The sequence below is a fragment of the Symphalangus syndactylus genome, chromosome 19, assembly GCF_028878055.3.
Source record: "Symphalangus syndactylus isolate Jambi chromosome 19, NHGRI_mSymSyn1-v2.1_pri, whole genome shotgun sequence".
NCBI classification, from domain to species: Eukaryota; Metazoa; Chordata; class Mammalia; order Primates; family Hylobatidae; genus Symphalangus; species Symphalangus syndactylus.
In genome coordinates, this window is record NC_072434.2 from 46256581 (window position 1) to 46281373 (window position 24793).

General features: G+C 38.1%; 1 protein-coding gene across 7 annotated transcripts in view; it reads right to left on the minus strand.

Annotated features, from left to right (window-relative positions):
• Positions 1-24793, minus strand: part of PDE4B (phosphodiesterase 4B) — a 591358-nt gene that overhangs the window by 23170 nt on the left and 543395 nt on the right. For 3 of the 7 annotated variants that reach the window (XM_063613310.1, XM_055234626.2, XM_055234627.2), the window contains one exon: positions 21826-21938. In XM_063613310.1, coding sequence (XP_063469380.1) covers positions 21826-21938 — 113 coding nt within the window. Of the gene's footprint in view, positions 1-3; positions 23889-24793 lie in introns of those variants that run through there. The other 4 variants (XM_063613311.1, XM_055234628.2, XM_055234629.2 and 1 more) reach the window with 4 other exon arrangements.

Genomic DNA, 24793 nt, shown 5'->3' on the forward strand with positions numbered 1-24793 from the left:
CACCTTGATGTAACCCCAAGATACAGATAACAAATAATTTGCCTCGGGCATTTTGGAATGCTCTCCTTGCCACAATCCACAAATCCCTTTGAAAGAATTCACAGTTCTGAGAGAGCAATCCTGAAAGGATCAGGAAAGCCCTGCAGATTCAGTGATAAAATAATCAAAACTTAGAAAAGGCAAAAACCTCCAAAACGTATGGCATTTCCTAAGCCAAACAAAGCCCATCTTCGCACTCCATTCTTGCAAGAAGCCTATGCTCCCTGCTTATTTCCTGGCAGAAGAGAGTATTCAGCTGGCTGGTTTGAAGCACTTATGAATTATGAATAGCCCTGGTGGCCGAAGGGGTTTCCACTCTTCTACATTAGTCCTACTCGGCTGAACTCTGCAAGGAAGAAGCAATTCTTCTTTCCTGAGGAGTTGCCAGACTAGGAAACACAGCCATCTTTTAAAAAGGAGAAGATTAAAATGGAGGAAGCCCCATGAATATTTAAGTAAATCTGAAGTCGGTACCCTCCCCCATTTCAACTAGGTGTTCCTTAACCCTCTCTCTCCACTGCAGACCAGAATTCTGCAGATGCAGCCTCTGCACAAAACTCCAACCGCTCTAATTGATCAAAGTGATGATGCATTTGATTAATCGACTTTCTGAACATTTAAACAAACATTTAAAAAAGGTTAGGACCGTGGCTGTTTTCAGACTAGGCTGCCGGTACAAAAGAATTTTTGTGAACTAGCTTTTTGGAGGACACACCAAGCGTGTGCCAATGCATTTAGCCTCTTTTCATAGTAAAATGAATGGGAATAGAACTAATTTATTTTATTTGAAAAGTACTTCCTATGCAGCGTGTAAGTTTCTGCCCTCCATCAGCTCATTAATATGCATATTAGATTGCATTCGACAAATGTATTAAACTCTTTTAACCTTTCCATCTAGGATCCAGAGTGTGTTAGGAAATATGAACATTCATTTACTGAAAGAATGGCGAATTGTTTGAGATTTAGTGTTACATCTTCTAACTCACATTAGAAATCTGAGGATTTAAATTAATTTTTATTTTATTTTAGCAATCCAGGGCATGTTGAGAAAGTCATTCCTTCCCTGCAGGTTTCTCTCTCCCTTCTTCCCAGCCCCTCCCTTCTCCTTGTCAGCGTTAAAGCAGAGGCAAGGGGAAACACTGGAGCTTTACTGCAGTGGGATTCCCCGCCCCAGGTTCATCCCATTTCCCTCCTCATCTTTCCCCTCTGTTACCCTACCCCTGTACTCCCAGGATTTCATTTATAGCAAGTTGAAGGAATAGCAAAGCACCATGGCAACAACCCCAACTTGCAATTGGCTCTTTTTCCTGTGAGGCATTCCCCTTTCAAATGAGCATCCGCATCCAACAATAGCTTTATTTCAAGCATCCAAGCCCGGGGTCATGCCATCGCCTGTGACTAGGAGACCTGGCTTTTGGAGGTGAAGCCAATGCAAGTCAGTATTTCTGCCTGCTGGCTCACTGCACCATGCATTGTTCTCAAAGATGTCCAATCATCCCCCTTCTGGGTAACCCTGCTTGCGTACGTGTGTGTGTTTCCCATGATACAATATGTTTGTAACCAGGCATCTCTGCATCAATCATCTCAGCTAGCGTATTTTACTTATTGAAACTCTGTGCAATTTTGAATCCCAGGTGAATCACATGAATTCCAAATTATTTAGTTTTAAAGACACAACTGCTCAGTCACAATGGCCTCTCATTTTAAATCCTCAAAAGACAGGCACCTAGGCTGAAGGCTCAGAAGCTGAAGAAAACAAGTTTATATGCTCTGACCGATAAGCTGAATTTTGGCAAAGAAGTAAACTTTAATTGGATCATTGTAAAAATATCTTGTAAAAAGCTTAGAGACAGATGATTTCTTCCATAATTTTCTCTGCACTAGACTTAGGCAAATATAACATTCAAACAATTGTCTCATTTTGGCTCCTTTAGTCTCTCTGAAATACTTAGGAATGTTTTAGAGTCAGTCAGGTTTGTATTAGTTAAATAATGCCCTTTTTTCACATATTTGCCAACCATTTATTGAATACCTAAAATGACCAGGGAAAAGAGTGATGACATAGCAGTGAAAAAAAAAAACAAAAAAAAAAGGAACAAACAAAAACTCTTTTCATGCTTTTAATCAGCTTTCATTCTAGTAGGAATAGATATATTAGGGCATGTTGTTTAACCACAACAGCAAACAGTCTGGAGAGGGTAGGACCAGTTCTTTATTAGCTATATTAGCATCTCTGCTCAGAAGATAGGAGCAGGTAGAAATTGAATCATTAAAGGCTATAAGGGGAAAGACTTCTCTGTTTATTTTCTTTCTATAGCCTCCCATTGCCACAGGACCCTGTTGGGATACATTGTCAATCACTTTCAATATGGGATCAGGGAGGTGGCTCTCAGCTGCAGGGCTGAAAATAAACCAAACTCCTCACCTTTCCCGCAGAGTTTACTGAAGGGATCAGTGTACTCATGTAAGTCATTAATAGATGAATATCACCTTCCTCCTTCCCAGGCCTAAACTAATTCTCCTAGGAGCCTTTTGCTAAGGGCATAGCAATGCTACCAAAAAACAAAGTCATCTTGAGGCAACCATAAAACACACAACCTGGCGAAGTATGCAAATGGCGGTCACTTAGTGTCAGAAACTAACCTAGTCCTTTAAATGTTGCTTAGCAACAACTGTTGGTTTTCCTCCTCCATAAGGGAGGGCCCAACCACACTGACGTGAAGGCAATCATTGCTCTCATCAAAAAGCACTTATGAAGGGCCCATTTATGTTGGGCTCTGTACAAACTAAGAAAGGCAGACGTGGCCTTCAAGGAGCAGACGGCGGGGGGTGGAAGGGTATCTTTTACATTCTAGTATATGTAGAGTCCAGTTAGTATGACTAGTGTTTAACTGTGTGATGAGACACATTAAGAAATAGAATAGATATGAATTATGTTTGAAGTTAAGCCTGAGGAGACAGTTGAGGAGCTAGGCTTATTTGGGCTTTCAGCATCTGACTCCCACATGTGAGTGTTTCTGTTGAGCCAGAGGCAGCCACAATGTAGTAGACAAATCTTGACTTTCCATTCTCAGCTCTCACTCTCCTGTGTAGTTACATAACCTCTCATATGTAAAATGAGAATGATCAGCCCTAACATTTCATACTTGTATGATAAATTCTGTGGCTGCCTCCTACAGTTTGGACACATTATTTACCAGCAACCAAGACTTCCCAGAAAACAAAACTCCCTCTACATGACTGAGGAAAACAACTCAAATTGAAAATGCTTCAGACCATAACAAAGGAAGGGAAGCATTTATTATCCCTCAGAGTTTCATAGTGTAAGACTTTTGGAGTCTATTTATTGTTACATGTTTCATCCCGACTCGAAGGCAAAATAGCTCCTGGGTAAAACTGTGTCCCAAGGAGTTACTGGATTGGAAGGAAATGGGCATTATTTATTTTATTAAATGCAGTAGAGAAGTCCACAAACAGGAACACATTATTTTAAAGATAAATGTGTCTCTACCATCTCATGTACACAGATACTATTTTCCCTAAGAGTCTGCCTTCACAGGAAAGCCCTGTTAACAGCCTACCTAGAAATAATGTTCCCAGAGGAAATGGCCAATGCCCCTTTTCAACACAGACAAGCAAAGTTTGTGAATAAACTCTTAGTAACAAAAAATTCCTCCAATGCCTTCTTAAGCTTATGCCCAACACTAGATTCACATACACTGCTAGAAATTGCAGATATTTTTTGAAAAGAGAAGAAGGTGTATTTTCTAGATACGTGATTTAATATTATTGACCTAGAATACACCTTTTCTATAAAATTGTCTGATTTTTGGAATAAGTTCCTTTAATAGTGAAAAGTTATAAGAATAGGTAATAAAAGCTAAAATTCAATTACACTTGATAGGAACATTTTGTTTGATGGCTTCAATTTTTCTTTAGTTTCAACACTGCATACAGAGATTATTTCTTCTGAGCCAGTTTCTTCTGAAGTGATAGGACACTTCTTCACTTTTCTATATTTCTCATGGGAGAATTAGTTTGAGCTTTATGCAAAGATCCGCAGGCAAGATAGGCACTATCTTGGTAATGAGTTCTTAGTTAAACTAATCACATAGGAGGAGTGAACTGGAATGATCGCAGGCTCTTCTCAAATCTAAAATTGGGGGATTTTATGTTTTTGAGAATACAACAGTCCAGAAGAGTGATAACACAAGAAGCTGGTATAAAGCCCATGAAAGAGCTCCTTCTAAGACTAATTTAGGCCTGTTGAGGGTGACCTGAAAATCACTTAGGAGTGACTCTTCAGTGATTAAAACTATTCTTCACCCTATCAAAGACTAGCTAAAGCAGGTACCTTCTTCTCATGGATAATCTCAGGAGGAGGTCAGTAGGAGAAAACTGTAAGAACAGAGAATAAAAAGGTGTCAAAGAGAGGAAGGCAGCCCCAGCAGTTAGTTACTCTTGTGGGTGGCCGTCTACGCAGGAGCCCAGCTGTGAGACAGGCGCCTTATTGTGTGGGATCTTCCTGTTTTTGCAGAATGAAACAACTGCCGAAGTCATTAAAGTCACAATGACTTTATTAGGGACTAACTTTTGACTCATGTTTTATACTTTGTTAGTCATAGCTTAAAAAGAATTCCCGGGCATCAGGAAAGTGAAGGGGCTGAAAATTCCTCCTGAAGGCACAGAATGCTAGTAGTGGTAGAAAGAAGTCGAAACTGCAGTGGTACAGTTTAGTGAGAAATGAAGTAAACAGAGTCTGTCCCTGTCTTAGCTCTGGCCCTAAGCAAATATGTAATCTTGGGTAAGCTGAATTAACTTCTTGGGGCTCAGTTTCTTTAGTGGTAAAATGGCTAGCTTCTAATCTTCCTTTTGACTTTCAGGAATTTTGCATGGGAAGAAATAAAGACCCAAAGAAGTAAAGCAAATCTAACTTTTAAATGAAAAAGAAATAAACAGAATGAGGGATGAAACTCATAATTTCCACAATTCTTAACATTTCAGATTACTTGACAATGTGCATCTCACCTCTTCCCTCCTTTTTGTGCTTCCCTATAAACTCTACCAATCATTTGAAACTTGATGTCCAGTTTCTTTATTGACAGGTTTGTCTTATTTGAAAAGCAAGTGCAATTGAATTGAGTTGGTAACATGGTCAAAGAAGTAATAATGGACATGCAATTGTCTATTAACGTCTGCTTAATCAGCTAGTGCTCCATAATGGGTCATCTTAGCAAACAAGTTCTGCTTTACTAACATCTGCAGCAAACCTTTGGTGTGCCAGGGAACAAACACAGTGAGATCATTCTCACTGTCCATGTGCCAAATCAGAAAGAAACTCTTCTAAACATGTTAGAATTGAGTGATTCTTTTCTTAACTGCTCGGCAATGTAGTAATCAATAAGTGAGTATCCAATGAAAAACAAGCATGAATATATCTACCATTATTCTGCATCAAAAATTATGATGAAGCAACGATAGAATCAATTCTACTTGCTAGTTAGAGGACAAGTATCTGCTCAAGTGACATATTAAAAGGCAAAGCAGGGAAAAACCATTAATGCCTTCATACAGAATTGAAAAATATCAAAAGATCAAACAAATTTGAATGTAGCTGCTCTATAACTAATCTCCTAACTGAGATTAGGGCTTGAACAGCTCTCCAAATTATTAGATATTTCTTCCTATCTATCTAACCCTTTTCTGCTGTCCATTTTTCTCAGAATTTCTGAAAACTTCTCAAGAGATGATATAACACACATTATTGGAATGCTAAAAAATTGATGTTTCCTAGACCCAAAGTGATTCCCATAAGAATGTTTATAGCACTTTCTCATGATCCAACATTCTCTCAACTCTGAAAGTTGCTGTAGTGATGTAATCAAATGGACAAAAGATACTGTAACTATTTATACCCAAAGACTGATATATTCACTATGCATTTTAAACTATATATATAATATTTATAAACTATATTATGTTTCCACATATGTAAGGTTGCCAGATTTAGCAAATAAAAATTCGGGGCACCCAGTTAAATTTGAATTTCAGATAAGGAAGAATTTTCTTCATCTTTTTTCTTTTTAACTTTAAGTATGATCCTGATATTGCATGTCCAGATAGCCTATGAAGAGATTGGATTTCCAGGCCATACACTCATTACATATGTTACATTTAGGGGCACTGTATATTTTTAGATAATTTAAACTTTTCAAAATTTTCTTTTTGACAGAGGACTTTTCTTCCAATGAGAAACATAAGACCTAAAACTGTTCCTGGAACATCACAATTTCATTTCATATACTTGATCCTTCCCTTTTAATTTGTCTGTTAATAGAGAAAGACAAAAAAATGAACTTTGAAGATTTGAGATGATGGTCTGATAATTAAATTTAGCAGAAACCTTTTTCAACAGATGACAAAAATCATCATAGTAACTGAGAAAAATCAAGGAATCAAGGTACATTATACAGTTACCCTTTTGTTTTTCCTTTTAAGCCTTTCTACAACTTTTTCTGTACAGGTATAATGGCAAATATTTAACTGAAAGTTTCTAGAGCCAATTCCAAGGCCACAGGGCATTAATATGATTCCAAAGTAGATGACAAAGGTTTATTTTGAAACATTTCGCAGCTAGAAGCTCTACAACTTATAGTATTTTTCAACAATCAGAAGACTTACCATGGATCAGACCCATAGACCATTCAGTCTAGTGTCATTTCCTGACTAGTGAAAAATAATACCTATGTTTTAGGACCTTCATATCTGACGTGAAAGTAGTTACACAAAACAGAGAAACTACCACCCAAATATTCTACTTTCTTTTCATAACCCTTATGTATTGGTCATGATTCTCTTTAAGAAGTGAATTCCATTTTCAGTCTATAGTACCTCTTAGGTTGTTTTAAATCCTGCCTTATTGAAGTTTCTAATATTTTTTGCAGCTACAAAAATCTATCATACCTTGTTTTTGAGATTATTACTCTACCCCTTAAAAACACCGTGTAGAATACATTGTGTTTATTATTAATTGTACTGATTTCAGCTAGTGACTTTCATACATCCCTTGAGGTAAAAGACAATGGAATGCTTCAAAACCTGCCTTAGGAATTGCCACTTCTGGATTAGCAATTTCTCAGGGCTGGGACAGCCTACTAATCTGGCAATTTTCAAGATCATCTCTAGGGCCTATCAAAAAAATAAAAGAAAACTTTGGGCTACATGGATCTATCCTTTTCTTCCCTGAAAGCATATATATTATTATCTGTTTTGATATTTCAGTAATCCCTAAGCTAGAGTATGCACTGGCAAATGAGGAAAATCTGTAACAAGTTGGAGGTTTGCACATATAAACTATTAACTAAAACTATAAAAGATGAAAATAGTTTCATAACATAGTTATAAAATAGACATAAATTGCATAGACTTAGCGATTTCTTATGCAATTTTATCCTATTAAAAAAGGTAGTTGGGCTTGTTATGTATTTTGTGTTTTCCATTATTAGCTATCATAATTTAGAAGAGATGGAAAGATGCTTTGAACAACAATGCACCTCAAGATGTATAGGTTTGTTGGGTTCACGGAAGGTTTATAGAGGCAGCTTCTACTGCAAACATGAAGTAGAGGGGGTGCTGGTTGCAGGTTTGCCTCACCAGTGACCTTAGCTAACCCAACATCATAATAGCATGATATAGGAGCATCTGAGGATTCAACTGAGTCCGGAAATAAAATACGACATAGGAGCATCTGAGAATTCAACTGAGTCTGGAAATAAAATATGTACTGTAACTTAGTCTGAAAAACTTAGCAAGTCACTGAGTCTCTTAGAGACTAGAATTTTCTATCTTTGAAATGGGACGATTAGGAATAACATATGTAAAGTGGCTGCCAAGGTGTCTGAGACCTAGTGTGTGCTCTTTCTTCCACAGGATTTCTACTTGAAGCTAGGTTTTATCTGTAAATTTCAAAATAATCTGAGCTCATGGTACCTTTCTCACTTTGGCTTTGCTTTTGGGTGGAAGTTTCAGTTGGTTCTTTGATACTTGAACACCTTCTTTTCATTGTTGACAGCAGCGTATATAATTAATTACAGAACTCCCACAGCATGCTGCTGCAGGTGTGATGCAGTACTATGTCACATAGATTATGTGACACATGAGTTACTCATAGAAGTTCAGACTCTCAGGTTGACATTTAGATTATTCACCAGTCTAAGGAGCATAAACCAGAATTGCCAGAAAGATAGATGAAGCAAGTCAAATGAAAAGCACCATAACTCAAAATGGCCTTATGTTTAAGTTATACCATAAAAAAAAGAGTCTATTAGGAGAAATCCAGCTGTTGGTAACTATCCATTCATCCTTCTTTGGTTTAGCCAATTTTCTCAAAGTAAGACACTTTACAACTTTTTATCTATTGACTAAAAGCTGTGACTGACCACAGACTACCTGACATAAGGATAACTGCACCAAGTATGCATTTTGCTCAGATTTTCACAGTTAAGATCAATGTGGTAACACACATGAATTAATTGAATATGTGGCTGAGGTGAGAGGAGTGTCACCAATATGCCAGGAATGAAAAACATAACCAAATGATGGCAGATAATTAGGCTGCTATTCTCCAACAGATATGGAGAGTGGCTGAGTTACAGACACATGTGCTCATAAATAGGCTCCCCAGAGAGTGTTGAATAGCCATTGCTGGTCTCCAAAGGGCTTAGATTCTTGTCCACAGGATGCAGACTTTTTGAGAGAATAGTAAGCCAGTATTGCAAAACTGAACCAAAAACCAGCCGAACAAACAAAAACCCCAACCAAAACCATGCTTCACATTTCCGCTCACAGGAAGAAAGCATTTGTCCCTGAGACGGGTAGGAATAAGCTTTCCCTTTTTTCAGGGTACTTTGGGGAGTCATTGGGAACCAGATGAGGGTTTCTCATGCAACCGAACAATTAGAAAGCTGGAATTAGGCATGGCAGGCCCCTACATGTAGCCCATTGCCTCACAACAGGAAGCAGGATTCCAGGGTTCTAATGGATTTACCACTAACGAATACTTGGTCCTGGACAAATTAGATTAAGTTTCTGAACCTCATGCAATTGATCAAAAAATATTTATTCTAATGCCTACCGTGTGCCTACAGCTAGTCTAACTGCTGGAGCTTCACTAGTGAACATGGTAGACACAATTCATGTCTTCAGTAACTTTACAGTCTAATGAAAGATATCAGTAAAAACCAAGTTCCATGATCAAAACCAAAAACCATAAATTGTGATAGTAAATTATAAAACCAACAAGCTGCTGAATTAGGGTAATAAAAGAAGGTATTTCTAAAGAGATGATATCTAAACTGAGGTCTGAAAAACAAGACTTCATTGATTTCTAGCTTTAAAATTCTATGATGATATGTTTTGTTGACAAGTTATACGAGAATATAATAAATTAAATTATGGATTTCCCTTTAACTTTTATTTTTAAATCATTCAACTTTTGAGCAAAAAGAACAAGATTTGATTCTACGTCTTGCCATTTAGTAGGTAAAGGACTTTGACAAATCGGTTATCTTTCCCGAATCTCAGTTTCATATCTGAAAATGGGGATACGATAAGACCTCCCTCAGGGTGAGTGTCGTACGAGAATACAGGTAAGAGTGCTGTGTATGCAGGAAGGGACACTTCAAATATGTTTTATTACCATGCTACATTGGATCTAACAACATGAAAATAAGAAACAGCTATAACTCAAAGAGAATAACGCTATTTAATGCTCTATCCTGGTACCACAGGAAGCTTTGAGAGCAGATAAACTCTAAGTGAAGAAATGGGCCTTAGAAATCTCTGCACTGTCTCATAACTAATGTTCCCTTGGGCAGATGCAGAGTTTTCTGGGAAATGAAGTCCTGGATCATGTGGTTAGATTTGAAAAGCAGTGGTCAGAAGTTTCTGAATTTTTCCTAATCTCTATTCCTCCTTTATTAACTTTATAAAAACGAGCTCATATTTTGCTCATTTTAACCCAATGTATTTAATTTTTTTAAAACAAAGAGAATCTACTACTACCAAGGAGTTCATACTTTTGTTTATTTTTGACAAAGTTCTTCCATTTTAGCACTGTATTGAGGGCCCTAAAGGGTCTTTCTTGAAAAGCAGTATGTGACCTTTCTCAGTTTGCAAATTTTACTATGGCAGACAGCATTAGACAATGACTTTATCTTAATACTTTAAATATGTAAAAGAAAAAATATAAATACAAAAGCATTTTTAATTAATTCCAATAAATTGAAGCAAATTCTCTGAAATTAAATGATACTGATTTTTAAATATTTAAAAAACAATACTAGCAAATCTTGACAAGATATTCTCAAGGACACTCCCATGCAATGCACAAGAAAGATGCAAATAAACTTTGCACAACCAGTTCCTGAGTGTTAAACTACAGCAGGAAAAAATTCACTGGTAGCTCTCCCTGACAAGAACACAAATAATATACTGAGCCTGGCCAAGAAAAACATACCCATTGCATTAGTAAACATATATGTATCTAAATCATCTGACTCACTTATAGAATGGAGCCAGCAATAGCAATCACAGCGGACAAGGGCTTCAGGCACTGGGGGACACTGTGTCCTTTCAGCTTGCTAAATGGGTAGCAGCTGGCAGGTTAAATTAATCCTTGTGGATCATGAGTGAGAGATCCAGAGTGGGAGTTGGAGTCCATTTCATTAGTGACCCATTAGAAGGTCCCTAGCTTCTCACCATCACACAAAAGTATACTGGAAATGCGCATTGTCACTGGATAGTCTAAAAATGTTTCATAACTTTAAATTTTTTGAAAATCCCAAAAAAAAAATTCTATCTTTATTATTGTTCTGTGCCTACCAGTGAGGTCATTACCCATGCCAGCATTGTTTAAAAGCAGGATAATCTATTAAAAGTCCCATGTCAACAAATTTCTTAAATGATCAAGAAAACTGCAGACAGCTTTTTAAAATAAACCAAAAATCAACTACCACCAACTGACAAAAACTTTCTTTGCTTTTCACTTCCATCCTTACAATTAAACAGAAAGAAATCTATGCCTCCTTGGCATGTATTAGCCCAAATCCTGCAAGGAAAGTGGAGTCTCAAACATTCAAACTTGCAATCTGAGCAGACATAAATAAAATCCCAGATAACTAAAATGTTAGCTATGGTACTAATTGATAAGATAGGTAAGAGGATGGCCTATGAAAATGTTATGGAAGTTAGAATAGCTAAGGGAGGGTTTCAAAAAAAGCCCCACAGTTTGGCGTCCTAGGAGCAGAATCATAGCACAGGGTCTGATCTGATGACATGTTTGAGCCAAGGGGAAGTTTTCTAGGCAATGGAATATGAAGATGGAGGGTAAATCCCTCTGTTTCTTTATTCTCAAGTGATAATAATATTCTGAAGCCATATTTTCCATAGATTTTCTGACATTGAAGGTAGAGAGGAAGTTGGAAGTCCACTGTTTTAATCAAGAGGAGCTACTAAAAATTTTAGTCTGTCTTTTTTTAAAAAAAAATCTGTGCCTTTCCTTTTTATACACAAATGATTTTCCTAGCCCATAAATGGATTTTCCCTCAATAAAATCACCATTTTAGTTTTTTTTTTTTGACAGGGTTTCACTCCCATCACCCAGCACCCAGGCTGGAGTGCAGAAGTGCAGTGGTGCGATCTTGGTGCACTACAACCTCTGCCTCCAGGGCTCAAGCGATTCTCACGCCTCAGACACCCCAGTAGCTGGAACTACAGGCATGTGCCACTGTGCCCGGCTAATTTTTTGTATTTTTAGTACAGACAGGGTTTCTCTGTGTTGACCAGGCTGATCTTGAACTCCTGGCCTCAAGTGACTCGCCCTCTTAGGCCTTCCAAAGTGTTGGGATTACAGGCATGAGCCACTGGCCCGGCCTCATTTTAGCTTTTTTTTTTTTTTTTTTTTTTTTGAGATGGAGTTTCACTCTTGTGGCCCAGGCTGGAATGCAGTGGATGTGATCTTAGCTCACTGCCCTCTACCTCCCGGTTTCAAGTGAGTTTCCTACCTCAGCCTCTCTAGGAGCTGGGATTACAGTGTGTGCCACCACGCCCAGCTAATTTTTTTGGGGGTGGATTTCTCTTTTTTTTTTTTTTTTTTAATTAGAGACAGGATTTCATCATGTTGGCCAGGCTGGTCTCAAACTCCTGACGTCAAGTAATCCGCCCACCTTGGCTTCCCAAAGTGCTGGGATTACAGGCATGAGCCACTGCGCCCGGCCTCATTTTAGCTTTTTAATTCACGTTTTCTATGTCTTATTCCAATAACCAAAACACTAAGCTTTCTTACTCACTTAAGAATTAGAAGTTTTATTTTCATTTCTTACATTATATACTAAGGAATTTTCTTTTACTTTGTTCTACTTCGTAATATAAATAATGACTGGAAATTATGGAGAAAAAAGAGCTAACGTTAGACTATCAAGGATCTTCTGGAATAATTTCCCTTAATAAATATTATCCCAAGATGCTCAATTCCTCAAGTCATTTTCCCTTGATTTTTCCCCACATTTAAATAATTACATTAATAGTTTATTATTTATCCAAATTTTATGGCAAAATACTTGCAGTATCAACTTAACTCAGGGGTCTACACATACTAAGACTCATTTTAAGTTAGCTAAATACATAAAAATGTGTCTCTATATGCTGTGAATTAGACTTATTTGACTTAAACTATTTACAAGGCAGCTGCCAACACCATTGTACCTAACTCCACTAGGATCTTGGTAATATGACTCAAGAGTCAAGAAATTATATTCGAGATGTGAGAGCTTTACATAATCTGGTTCATTGTGCAGAAACATTCTAGGGTGTAGGGAGAGGGTCAAACTGGAATCACCATCTCAAGTTCAACTTTCCATGCTAACAGCTCTGCAAAGTGGCAGAGAGAACCCAAGGCTTACCAATCCAAGTGGTAAAACTTTCCAGTTTATCATCTTCAGTTTCAGAGAGAGGAAAGAAAGAAATAGAAAGAAGTTAAGGGCAGTTACACTAACCACAGGGTATTTTTACTACCTAAACTTTGACATTGGAATTAGTGAGAAAGCAAACAACAATCAAAAGCCTCAAAAATTTAAGGCTTTTTTAAAAATTCTGAAATTAAAACCAGGGGCATTTAAAGTAACTCACTCCAACTAGTTCTTGCTATGTTTTGATCACTAAATTTTCAGGCATACTAAATTAGTTCTCTTTACTTGAAATTATTAAGACTCTTATGTATACCTTTTACTCAAGAAACGTAAATGAAGAATGAGAAGTCTAAAAGTCAATGCAAACAAAAGAATGTCCCATGTCTTTCTCAAACATATCTAGCCTTTTGCTGAAGATGAACAGTAAGCCAGATTTATGATCAGACCTGTATTTTAATACCTGAATCCCACTAATTCACCTTAAGACTTTGGAGAAGTCATGCCATAATAAAATTACTTTGCATTTAGGATGTGCTCTATATTTTACAAAGTTATTTGGAGTACATTAGGTACTTTAATCCTCACTTGTTATTAGTGGCAAAAGCCACCTCATTTTCTCATCTATAAAATGACTTCAAATAGAAATAGATAATAATACTTAAGGCTCTCTTCTAGGCTTAAAGTTCTAGGACTTTGTCTAATGTAATCATGTAAAACTATAACTAGAAAGAAAATGTCTAGATCTTTTTTGGTTTGATTTATCAAATTTCATCATCAATAGTGACCAAAGACATTAGATAGTTGATAAATTAATACTTCACTGTGCCCTGTCTGATTGGCTTTAGCATAGCCTATATAATTGAGTTGGAAATCTATTTTTATTTACTGATAATTTTTCTTTTTACTATCTTATTTCTAAAACAACTACTTAAAATCTATCTTTTTAGATATCAAATGCCAACACCTCTTGTCCTAAATCTAAAAGTTAAAAATTGGCTTAGTCATTTTTACTTCCTGGTATGTGTATTCAAATTTCATTTTTGTAATTGCTTAAAGTTAAAACATTATGCACTATGCTGTTAGCAAAGAGTGAGGGGATGGCGGCCATGTAACGTATTTAATAGTTAATTTAAAAATTATAATTATTTTGAGTAGCTAAAAAAATTAGAAGACGAAAGTGACTGAACCATGAAGATACATTTTATTTTAATAAATTTGCTAAACTTCAATCTTTGGGGGCTCTAGATTTCAAAATTGATACATTTTAAAATTGCAAGTAATTAGCAGAAGGAAAAAAGTGACTGATGAACAGAATGGCATGATTTATAGCTTTAAAATCTACTCCATAAGAAGAAAAAATTATCAGGCACTTCTCAAAACAGAAACAAAAGAAACAGGAGTTTTACTGTCTTCTTCATTGCTAAATAACTTAACAGTCCTTTCTTTGTGGAAGCACTTGGCTACTTTAAAGTCAATCAAATAAAGGAAGTTACAGTGAAATATACAAGAGACTAAACAGTTTGGCACCACTTGAGGGAAACATCACGTACAAGTGGGCAAGACAGAGAGGTGCTGGTAGGTCCCTGAAAAATGCTAGAGGGAAAGGATGCTCAGGAAAGCACACTGACAACTGGCACCATGCCTTCAAGAGTGTGAAACCTGTTGACTGCGGCACAAATTTGCCCTGGCATCTTCTTGTTTAGTAAGTCCTGGCCTCCAGATGTCTGAGCTATCTCCACTTGTTGAGCACACTTTTACTCAGAAGAAAAATGTTTTGGAAGAATACTGCAAATGCAAGCGCCACCCTTGGTTTTTCTTTCATAGATAACAATGGCATAGAACCTAGGAGCCTTTTAGACTCGGACATATTCTAAAAAAACAAAAAAAAACAAAAAAAAACCTAAACAATTTTAAAAAGATGAGAAAAAATATTTAAAAAAAATGGAGACCAAACATTTATTCTGCTAATGGGTTGAATTCTATTTTTCAAGACTAGTGTTCTACATTTACATTTACATTTGACAATCTAAACATAACTATTATTTTTTTCCTCAATGTGGAGAAAGGTACTCCCCTTAAAATGATTTATTTATCAGATTTTGAGACTATTATGCTCTCTTATCACCTAGCCAGCGGTAAAACAATCAAAGGCAATGTCCTCTTACTTCATTTCTGCTTGTTTTTTAGAGACTTGCTCACTTGAGGACTTTCAAGTGAATTAGGCAGAAAGATTGGGCCAAATGGATTACCACTGAGTAAAGGAAATGGTTCTGTTAAAACCAATGAAGAACTATTTAAATAAAACAAAACAGATTACAAATCAAACTTATTACAAAGCACCAAATAACTTTCAAACTCTTTGATTTGCTAAGTTTTGAGAAGACTAGAACTTGGAATACTGAATTGCACTAATACTCACTAATACAACTCCATTTTGTCATAGAAAGAGTAACTGAAACAATGACAAAGAATAAATAGCTTAATCTTCTCTTTCATCTTTATTTGAAGACAAAGCCCAAGGAAAACAGTGGACATGTTACTTCCAAAAATTTCCCTTACATATTACTGAAGCATTAATTCTCTGTTTTATGGTCATGTTCTATGCCTTAGAAAGGTTGTGGCATATAATGAAATTGCCCCAATCATTTGAATGATCATATAAATTAAAAAATAAGAATAGCTTATCTCTATTTCCATTTTTATTTTGAGAAGCAGGGAAAAAGGGAATTTGGGGGTAGTCTACAGTCCTTTGAACAAACCTTTACTATCTTATCTTAGGCTATGTTGGAGAATTTTAAGAAACAGATAGTGAAGTTAACAAATTGATCTGAAATAGGCAATGGATTAGTTTAATACTATTATTTGCATTTTTATGAGCACTTTATAACCATTTTCTATAATTGTGATTGCTCTTTCCCCTTACACTGCTTCCCAGGCAAGAAGACTGAGCTTAGGGCAATTAATGGCCGTCTTAGAGGCTGTGAGTATGGTAACTACAGAATATAAATTTGAACCAGGCCTCACTAATGCTTGCCACAGTTGAAGGAACAAGATCACCCACCAACCAATCCAAAATCCCCTTAGAAGAATTATTAAATGACTCTAAACTTTTTTCCATCTTTATATGCCTCATTGGGATCATTGATGGTAAGTCAGATGGACTGGGTATGAATCTTGGCTCTATGATTTACCTTAGGCAAGTTATTTCAACTTTCCATGCCTCACTTTACTCATCTGTAAAGCAGGAATAATAACAGTACCTATTTCAAAGGGTTACTGTGAATATTGATTACAGAATGAGGTAAAGAGCTTAGCACAATGTTTGCAAACACCTGTAAAGGCAGTTCTGTTGTTTACTAATATTATTCAATCAATAAACTGAAGAGCTGGGTCTTTTCCAACTATTTTGTTTTATAGAAGAGAAAATGGAAAGATTCCAAATAGTTTTATTGTCTATAATACTATACATAAGTAAAGGCAGAGCTAGAACTCAAACTCATGGCTTATTCCCAGGCTCTTTTCACTTTATTTTGCTCCCTCCATAATTTAGTCTATATAAATCTGAGCAGTAAAGAGACAAAAGTTGAACCAAAAAAATGTATGAGTGCCCACCTGGCTACCAGAACTGATTTTAATTCTCTTCTGCCCTCTAATCCAGGGTCACCTCTAACATGTGTGGGGCCACACACCGTAAGTCTAAATATACAAAGATACACATTCAGCTATCTCCTTTACCTTGACAGATATCCCTCCATAACAGCCTGGAAGGTCAGGTTGAATTTAGAATTCTTGAACTCCTTGGATATGGGTTGGCCCTCTTCTTTCCCCATGTCCTTCCATCTCCAGGGACCTGTGAGCAGCCGGCATGAGCCCTGGACCGCAGCCTGCTTGCCCAAGTTCCTTCTACACAAGTCTCTTCACACCTCTCATTGCTGCTTCTTGGTTAAACTACTTAGGCCTAAGGGTGTGTATGCCTGCAGCACATCCCAGGAAGAGGCTTGTATGGCTGGGAAGTGGGTTCAAAGCCATTTGGACAGAGAATGGGGGGTCCAGCAGATGCAAAATGTAGTTTAGAGAGGGGAGCAAAGCTGCTCCCTTGGCCCAGCCAACTCCTTACTTCCTGGGGCGGAGGGCAGCAGAAGGAAGGCCAGGCTAAGGCCCTCTGATTACAGCACAGGGCCCAGCAAATGGATCCATCTTATGCTAAGGGCGGGCAGTGCTGTAATCATATCATTACGTTTTAGGCAAAAGTGGCATGAATATTCCTTTCAAGGACTGAACACCTGTCTACCTTCTCTCTTACAGAGTTCTAAGATGAATCCATTGGCCAGTAAGGTCTATTTCCTGTCAGTTCTGCGGGAGCTGGCATTTTCCATAGTTATTGATTATTCAGTTAAATACAAAACGGTTCACCCCTCATTAGGGCAATCAGCCTGTCATGATCACCATCCAGTGTCATGCAGCCTAATTCCCAGCTGGCTCGGGGCCTGGTAGAATCGTGTGACTTTATCCCGCACACCCAAGAGCACTGGCAATTAGTTGCCTTTGTGCTGCTCCGTGTTTGGTACTGTAGTATGGCTGCACCTGAAGAACTGGAAAAAAAAGCCTGCGTAGCCAGGAGGACTCACTTCCTTATGATGGTTATCTGTAGCTGACTTCACAATGCCTTAAGAGAAAAAGGACCATCTATCTCCCATTTCTATCTTAGCAAACATTTACTCAAGTGCTAGGTCCTAATGCTTCATTCTACAAAAATAGTACGAATACACAGGGCCACTGTTTTCAACAACAGAATATCCATTTTCACCCAGCAGCACCCAACCTTTGTACTGCATATAAAATAGCCCCAGAGCAAAACCAATGGAGAACGAAAAGGACAGTGGAGGGCGTTTGTGGGGGAAGTGAAGACAATGACTAGTTGCTTGAATACAGCTCTTTTCTGAATACCACAGTATGTTCATCTTTTGAAAAACATTTAGCATTCTGGGTAAGAATGACCCTTTTGACGTTTTTCACCTGAAAATTCTAGGTGAAAGACTAGGTTTCTCAGTACAATGAGGGAAGGAACACCTCCCCACTCCCCGTCAGTCAGTCACAATTACGCCTCCCTGGGATTGTTCTGGGTTGGTCCTTCCTCAGCCACTGTTGTTGCAACCCTGTACTTTTCTGACTGCGTCTGTCAGGAAGGAGACAGGAAATTCTAGTCACCCTCACAGCAGCTGCGCCATTCCTCCTATCCTCCTCTAATGACGTTGGTTGGCTTTGGTGACATGAGGTCAGGAACTGAGCCACAGTGAAGGTCAGGAAGATAGGTCACTGTTTATGCCGTTGTTGGGCTGGGGACCCTGCTGAGGCTATTTGCTTTCTTCCTTTCTATACTGTTTCTCTTTCCGTTCCTCTTTTTATAATGGAGAGCCAAAGCATCCTGTTTTCAAAACATCTGACTGTTTTGCCACTGAGGAACTCATGCTCTGATGCATTTTGCTGAAGTGTAAGACAATTCTTCTAATTCAGGAGGTGATGAAAATTGAAACACAAAATTAATGAACAATTCTAAGAAGGCAATCTGTTGTTAAGCAAAACAGCTAGCTCTAACATGTCTAATCGAATTTGGGCAGCCGGCAGGAGGTTCACAAGCCATCCTTTTCACCTTAAATAACAATACCATTGCCTTGTAAAACTGCTGAACTTATTCCATCTTCTAGTAATTCTTGGAGGAAAATAATTTACAAGACTAACCTACCTGGCAGCATCGTTCTCTAAAAATCTGGAATTCCATCTGGACTGTGGCCAGCATTAAGGGATCAGAGAAATTTGGGCCAAAGAGAGGACGATGTTTCTTATCTAACTCTCTGGGCTATGAAGTACATTTGAGAAAGTCTTTTAGGAGATTTGAATCACTCAGTTTTCTTCAAAATTTAAAGGATTAAGGAAAACAAACAAACTAAAAAAGCACAACCCTACCTGGATGAAGTAAGGATGAAAGATGCTTGCTTTTCCTCCACCAAACACAGTTAACTCTCTACCAGTTGCATGTAGACTGCACTTACGTAATTCCCAAATACCCCTCAGCATAACACGATTTCACCTATCACTGTTCTTAAGATCAGATATTGCAAACAAAACTTAGTGGCCACTTAGCTGAAACAGAACTAGGAACACAGAGTTTTTGCAAAAATGTAGTGGATGCCACTGATAAGTACACTCCCTCTATAACACGTCTTCACATCACATCCAGATCTGCAACTCAGAGACTTACACTGGCTCCTTAGTTGATAAGTGTAAGCAAAATATGGCCACATAAGACTACATAGTAATGGGAGTGATGATCATGATAAAGTTTTAAGATGTCAACTTGGATGGAAATCTCAGATAATTTCAGCAACATTGAAAACTGAATATGGAATATAATTTTTTTTTTTTTTGCCACGGATAATTCAGTTCCCAAAGAACTGGTGTAGATCAATTTCTTTCTGGTGGTCACAAAAATGTTTGCATTGCATTATCTTGAACTCCTGGGTTCAAGCAATCCCAAAGTGCTGCCTCGACCTCCCAAAGTGCTGGGATTACAGGCGTGAGCCACCACTCCCTGGCCTCATTGCCTTATATCATACGTGCCGTGGTGCATGTTATGCTTAAGCTTAACCTGAGACAATTATCTGAATAATCAATAATTTTTTTTAAAGTAGTAAAGTAAAAAGAGATATTTTTAAAAATTAATCTTAGCTGTCAGTTGGGCATCATTCATGCACTAAATAATTGCTTTGCCTGACAACCTTTCCACTGTAGATCTAGAAAATGACTGAGGCTGCATGCTTTTTACTTAAGCTAACTGTGTCACCATTGAAGGTTAGCCCTTTTGTTAGGGTTAGCTCTATTCAACTTTCATTGCTTCCTGCACACAACACCATAAAGGAGGAGCGGAAGCCTGAGGGATTGGAATCCTCACCCGTGTCTACAGAGTGCCTGATCTCAGAGCCTTACTAACTACTATGCTGAATAAGATTATTTTTAATATTTTTAATGAATTTGCAAGACAGTCAACGTCTAATTCCAGCACTCTAGGCATGAATGGGATTAGAATACTACAGCATATTGACACTCAAAATGAAAATTAATGGCAATTTGTAGTTTCTCAGGGGGTACTCTTTTTCTCTTCTTGGAGTTAATTGCCTGCTTTATCTTGGTGACTCTAGCTCGTATATTTTGGCGACTATTGAAGTTTGTCATGTTCTCTATGGTGAAAGCTGTTGAAAAACTACCCCGTAAATGTTGGATCTACATCTTGCATAGCCGCCAATTACCACAAAATACAGGGAACAGAGTGTCTGCTAATGCTCCAAAGTAGGCTCAAGCCTTGTGAAAGTCCTTCTACATGGAGTCCCAGTGTGATTTGGAGAAGTTACACAGCAAAGACCTCCTCATGGGGAAGCAGTTGGTTGAGTTTTACCCCAGCCTGGAAAATCCCTGAGTTTAACCTTCAATTGAGAACTTCAGAGAAAAGTCAATAAATAGTTAATCCTCAAATGTGTTCTTTTCTTTTTTTTTTCCCTTCCAACTTAAACTCTAAACTAAAATTTTAGAAAGGGACTTATTTTCGCCCTTTCATTAACCAATAAACAAAGAGTTCCAAGTAGGAAGGGTCCCTCCTCCCCTCCTTCAGGATCTCCTGAGGACACACTGCTTCCTCTGCGCAGATCCTCTGAGCGGCAGCCAGCAAGCCTTGATCCAAAGGTGGTACTTTTACCCCAGGAAAGCTGGAGAAGGGGCACACACTCACTGGTGCACCTCAGGGCTGTAAAGGGCATGCTGGCAGGTGTGGAGCAAAATCTCTTCTCAGCCCCAGAAACGTAGACAACAAGATGATACCTCAGGCTAGAATGATTGGGACTCTGAAATGTACACTTATGACGGTGTGGTGTAAGGCTTTTTAACAAAGTGTATGTGTGTGTGGGTGTGTGTGTGTGTCTGTGTACACACACATATATAACTTTGTATAACTTTATAACGATATGTATTTAATATAATATTCTCCAAGGTAAAAATACAAACAAAAAGCAACGACTCTCACTACATAAATTAGCATTCTAAGTCCAGGTGTTAATTAAACAAATGATATAATGATAGATAATTAAGGCTCTTCAACATTAAGCTTCGTCTGGGGATTGTAAATAAAACCATTTTGGGGGCAGTATGCATGAAGCAATTTCAAATTATTTCACTACGAAAATCAGCCAACTTAAAGAAAACCTCTGGTTTTGGAGACAAAGCATATTGTTTCTTTTTTATCTTGGGTCACGCCAGCATCACAAAAGAAATCTTAGAAAATCCCAGGATATCCTTCTTCTTAGAGGGAATTTATCAAACTTGAACGCAGACCATTCTTTCCCATTGATATGTGAAGGTTAAACTACTTTCTTGTTTAAAAATAAGTATGTGACACCTGATTGCAATGCAACAAGACTCACTCAGATTTTAGCTTCCTGATAATTGTAAAAAAATTTTAAAGCACCTTCAATTTTATATTGATTTGGAAGCTTTACAGACAGACATCTCTCACCTTAAACCTATTCCAAACTGCATCAGTAAGAGAGAAGTTTGGTTTCTGGAAATTGAAGCATACTGAGGATTTTAAACTTTTGCTGTAGCATCAAGACACAAGTAGAGTGTGACACTTTGGAACCGAATCTTCTAGACAAAGCAACAAACATATTCTTAGGGTTGGTAGCATTCCCTGGTGCACTCTGCTGCAGACAGGGGTGAGGGGAGCTGGAGCTCCCTGCATGATCACAGGTTAATGAATAAAAAGATCATCTCTTACCTTGTTAGAAGCCATCTCACTGACAGACCGGTAGGTCTGTATGGTCTCTAGCTGGTCTAAACACCAGTCTAATTCCTCCAGCGTTTCCATTGCTAATTTTTGATAAGATTCTTCTGCAAACAAACACACAGGCATGTAGTTAGGCTGGAGTGGCTGCAGGCTGTCCATAGCAGAGTCACCGCTACCACCGCTGATTCCGGCGCTACTGAAGGTGCCCCCGTGCTCCTTCATTATTTGCACGCTGGCTCCTTCCTTCCAGCTCTCTCCGCCAGGAGAACAAATCACAGTGGTGCTCTGCCTGGGATGGCTGGTGCCAAGTTTCCCCCCACCCCTCGCCTGGATGAGGTGTCGGTGATCTACCAAGAAACTTCCTCTGAGGAAGAAGGCGGAGGGAACGGTCTCTTATAAGCTCATCTGCATAAATGTGTCCTAAAACTAAAGGCAGAAGCAGCAAAGAGTTTTCTCAGACTCTCTCTGCCTTAGTCATCCCAGTGTTCTTTAGGGTATGTGATGTCATTTCTGAGTGCTTTGCCATCTCAGAGAAATGAGGAAAGCTTTCTCTCATTTTGCTTTTCTTCTAAATGAAACAGTCAAAATTCGGGTGAAAACTGGTTGACCATTACGTTCAAAGTCTAGGCAGTCATTCATCCTGAGGAATGTGTTCATGTTGGAATAACTTTTAACTCAGTGAACACTGACCCGCACAAGTAAGAGGCATAGGCTATTCCTTTCTCTCCCTTAAACCTTTCCTTTAATTAGAGGGAAAATGAGGTCTCCCTGATAAGACTCCAGTCTAAAAGAAGCTGTCTGGAGTTTTACGTGAACACGTTTATTGGCCTGGGAGTCCTGCAGCTCTTGTTATACTAAACAAAGCTAAAACTTCTCTTCTGCAAGTGCCAGGATCACAGGGAAATTCTGAACCGGACTTTCAGGTGGAGCCAGATGTGAACACTGCAGATTTTTATTTTGATTAAAACTGGGGGCTCTGATTTGTTGCCCTAAGACTCTAGACTTTCTGGAAATATTGTTGGTGGTTCATACAAAAAATATTGTTGTGAAAACCACAATTTTTTTGCTAGATAATTAAAACTTTTTACATATCCTTAACATGTCATTTTATATCCAAACGTTTGTGAGTCTAAACAAATACTTCAGGTTATTGGCTTAAGAAATCTATCTTAATAAACACTGCATTAACTTTATAAATACTAGATGAATTAACGATGCTACAGAGAGTTGTAAAAAGCAGCTGGACTCTCCTGCATATATGACTGTTTTTGACAGAAACAGCATTTATAAACTCTACCAAGCTTTCTGAAATACAAACACACAATAGGCACTAATAAAATGTAAAATCTCATATAGAGTTCTAATATAACATTCCTGCCATATTTAAAAGACATTTTTATACATTTACACAGAAATTCTAGCAAGACCACATAGTTTTTAAAAATTATTACATGAATAATCTTATGTCTGTGGTGCGCAAATACTTGAAGCAGAAAAGAGAATCAACAGAACTGTGATTCCAAGTAACTGGAATCACTTGGCCACAGACGCATATTTCAAAGAATAGTTGCTTTGTTTATCCCCGAAATATTCATACACTTCAGGATAAACAGGGGTTAAATTCAATATCCTGTATGTCATACTTAAAAAGCCACAAAACCACTGGAGGTAACTTCCTCCATTTTTTTTCACACTCTTCAAAAATGTGCAGACAAGAATTGAGGTGTTTTTAATAAAACTCATTTCAAGCCAGACTTACACATACCTTCCTTCCTTTCTTCCTCTTCAATTTTGCAATGCTGCCTCAACACGAAGATTCTCTGACTTACTCTCTAGTGTGTCCGAAACACCCCCTTGCCTCCTCTGTTTGCTTCCAGAAGAGCACTTCTTCCAAGGAAGCTTTTTCTGAAGAGACGGAACCCTCCCATTCTCATTCCCTGCCTCTAATAAAGGAAAAAGTCCAACCACTTCCCAGCTGCTGGGGATTTACTACCTTCGTGTCTTCCACATCACAACCTGTGGTTCTCTGTAACTAATATCAGACATTCACCAGGACAGTGAGGAGAAAGCAGCTTGCTCCTAGCCTTTTGAATCTGCTGATATGCAAAACGACTGCAAGATGATACATCACATTTCTCCTTCATGCAGAGGAAAAAAGAGATCTGATTTCTACTCAAGCTTGACCAAGGAAGTACATACAGTAATTATACCCGCAGAAGTACTAAAAAAGAGAAGGACTCTTCAAAGATACACCAGTGAGCTCATTCATTGTCTACTGCATGGAACAAGCACTCAGGTACTTCTAGAGTTGGTACAACGTGAGATGTGGGTGAACAGGTAATGGATATGAAGAGACCTTGCTCCATTGCCCTCTCTTCTTCAGATCAGCCATCAAAATGTTTAGGCAAAAATTAATACATTTTGAAGCAATGTTAGTTACGCTAGAGCATCACTTTCCAAATTCTTAATCCACAGTCAAGACTTTGTGTCCACTTTACAGTCTTCCTATCATGGTAACTAAGCCAGGGGCACAGAGGTTAGAGTGTACTAAATAGGGGGATATCAAACACCTGCTACCTATGAATGCAATCAAAGAAAATGACCAGAGCAGCTCAGGACTGGCATCCCTGATATAACTTTGTAGTTTTAGCACCTAGGAGATACTCAGTAAATAATTGGAGGAATGGAACCCAAATTGCCTAAGCATCCTACAAATACCTGGGCACCTGAAGGCTCAATGGTCCATCTGTAGCACTGTGAAAAAAAGCACCAGATTTGGAGTGAGAATCATGAATATTGACTTTCTCTTCTACCACTTACTGCGTGGTCCTAGACCTCAATTTCGTACATCTGTAGAAGAAGGATAAAACATTTATCTCATAAAGTTATAAAGGGATTAAATAAGATAAAGTATATGAAGTGCCTAGGATGGTAGCCAGTTTTTAGTAGGTGATAGATG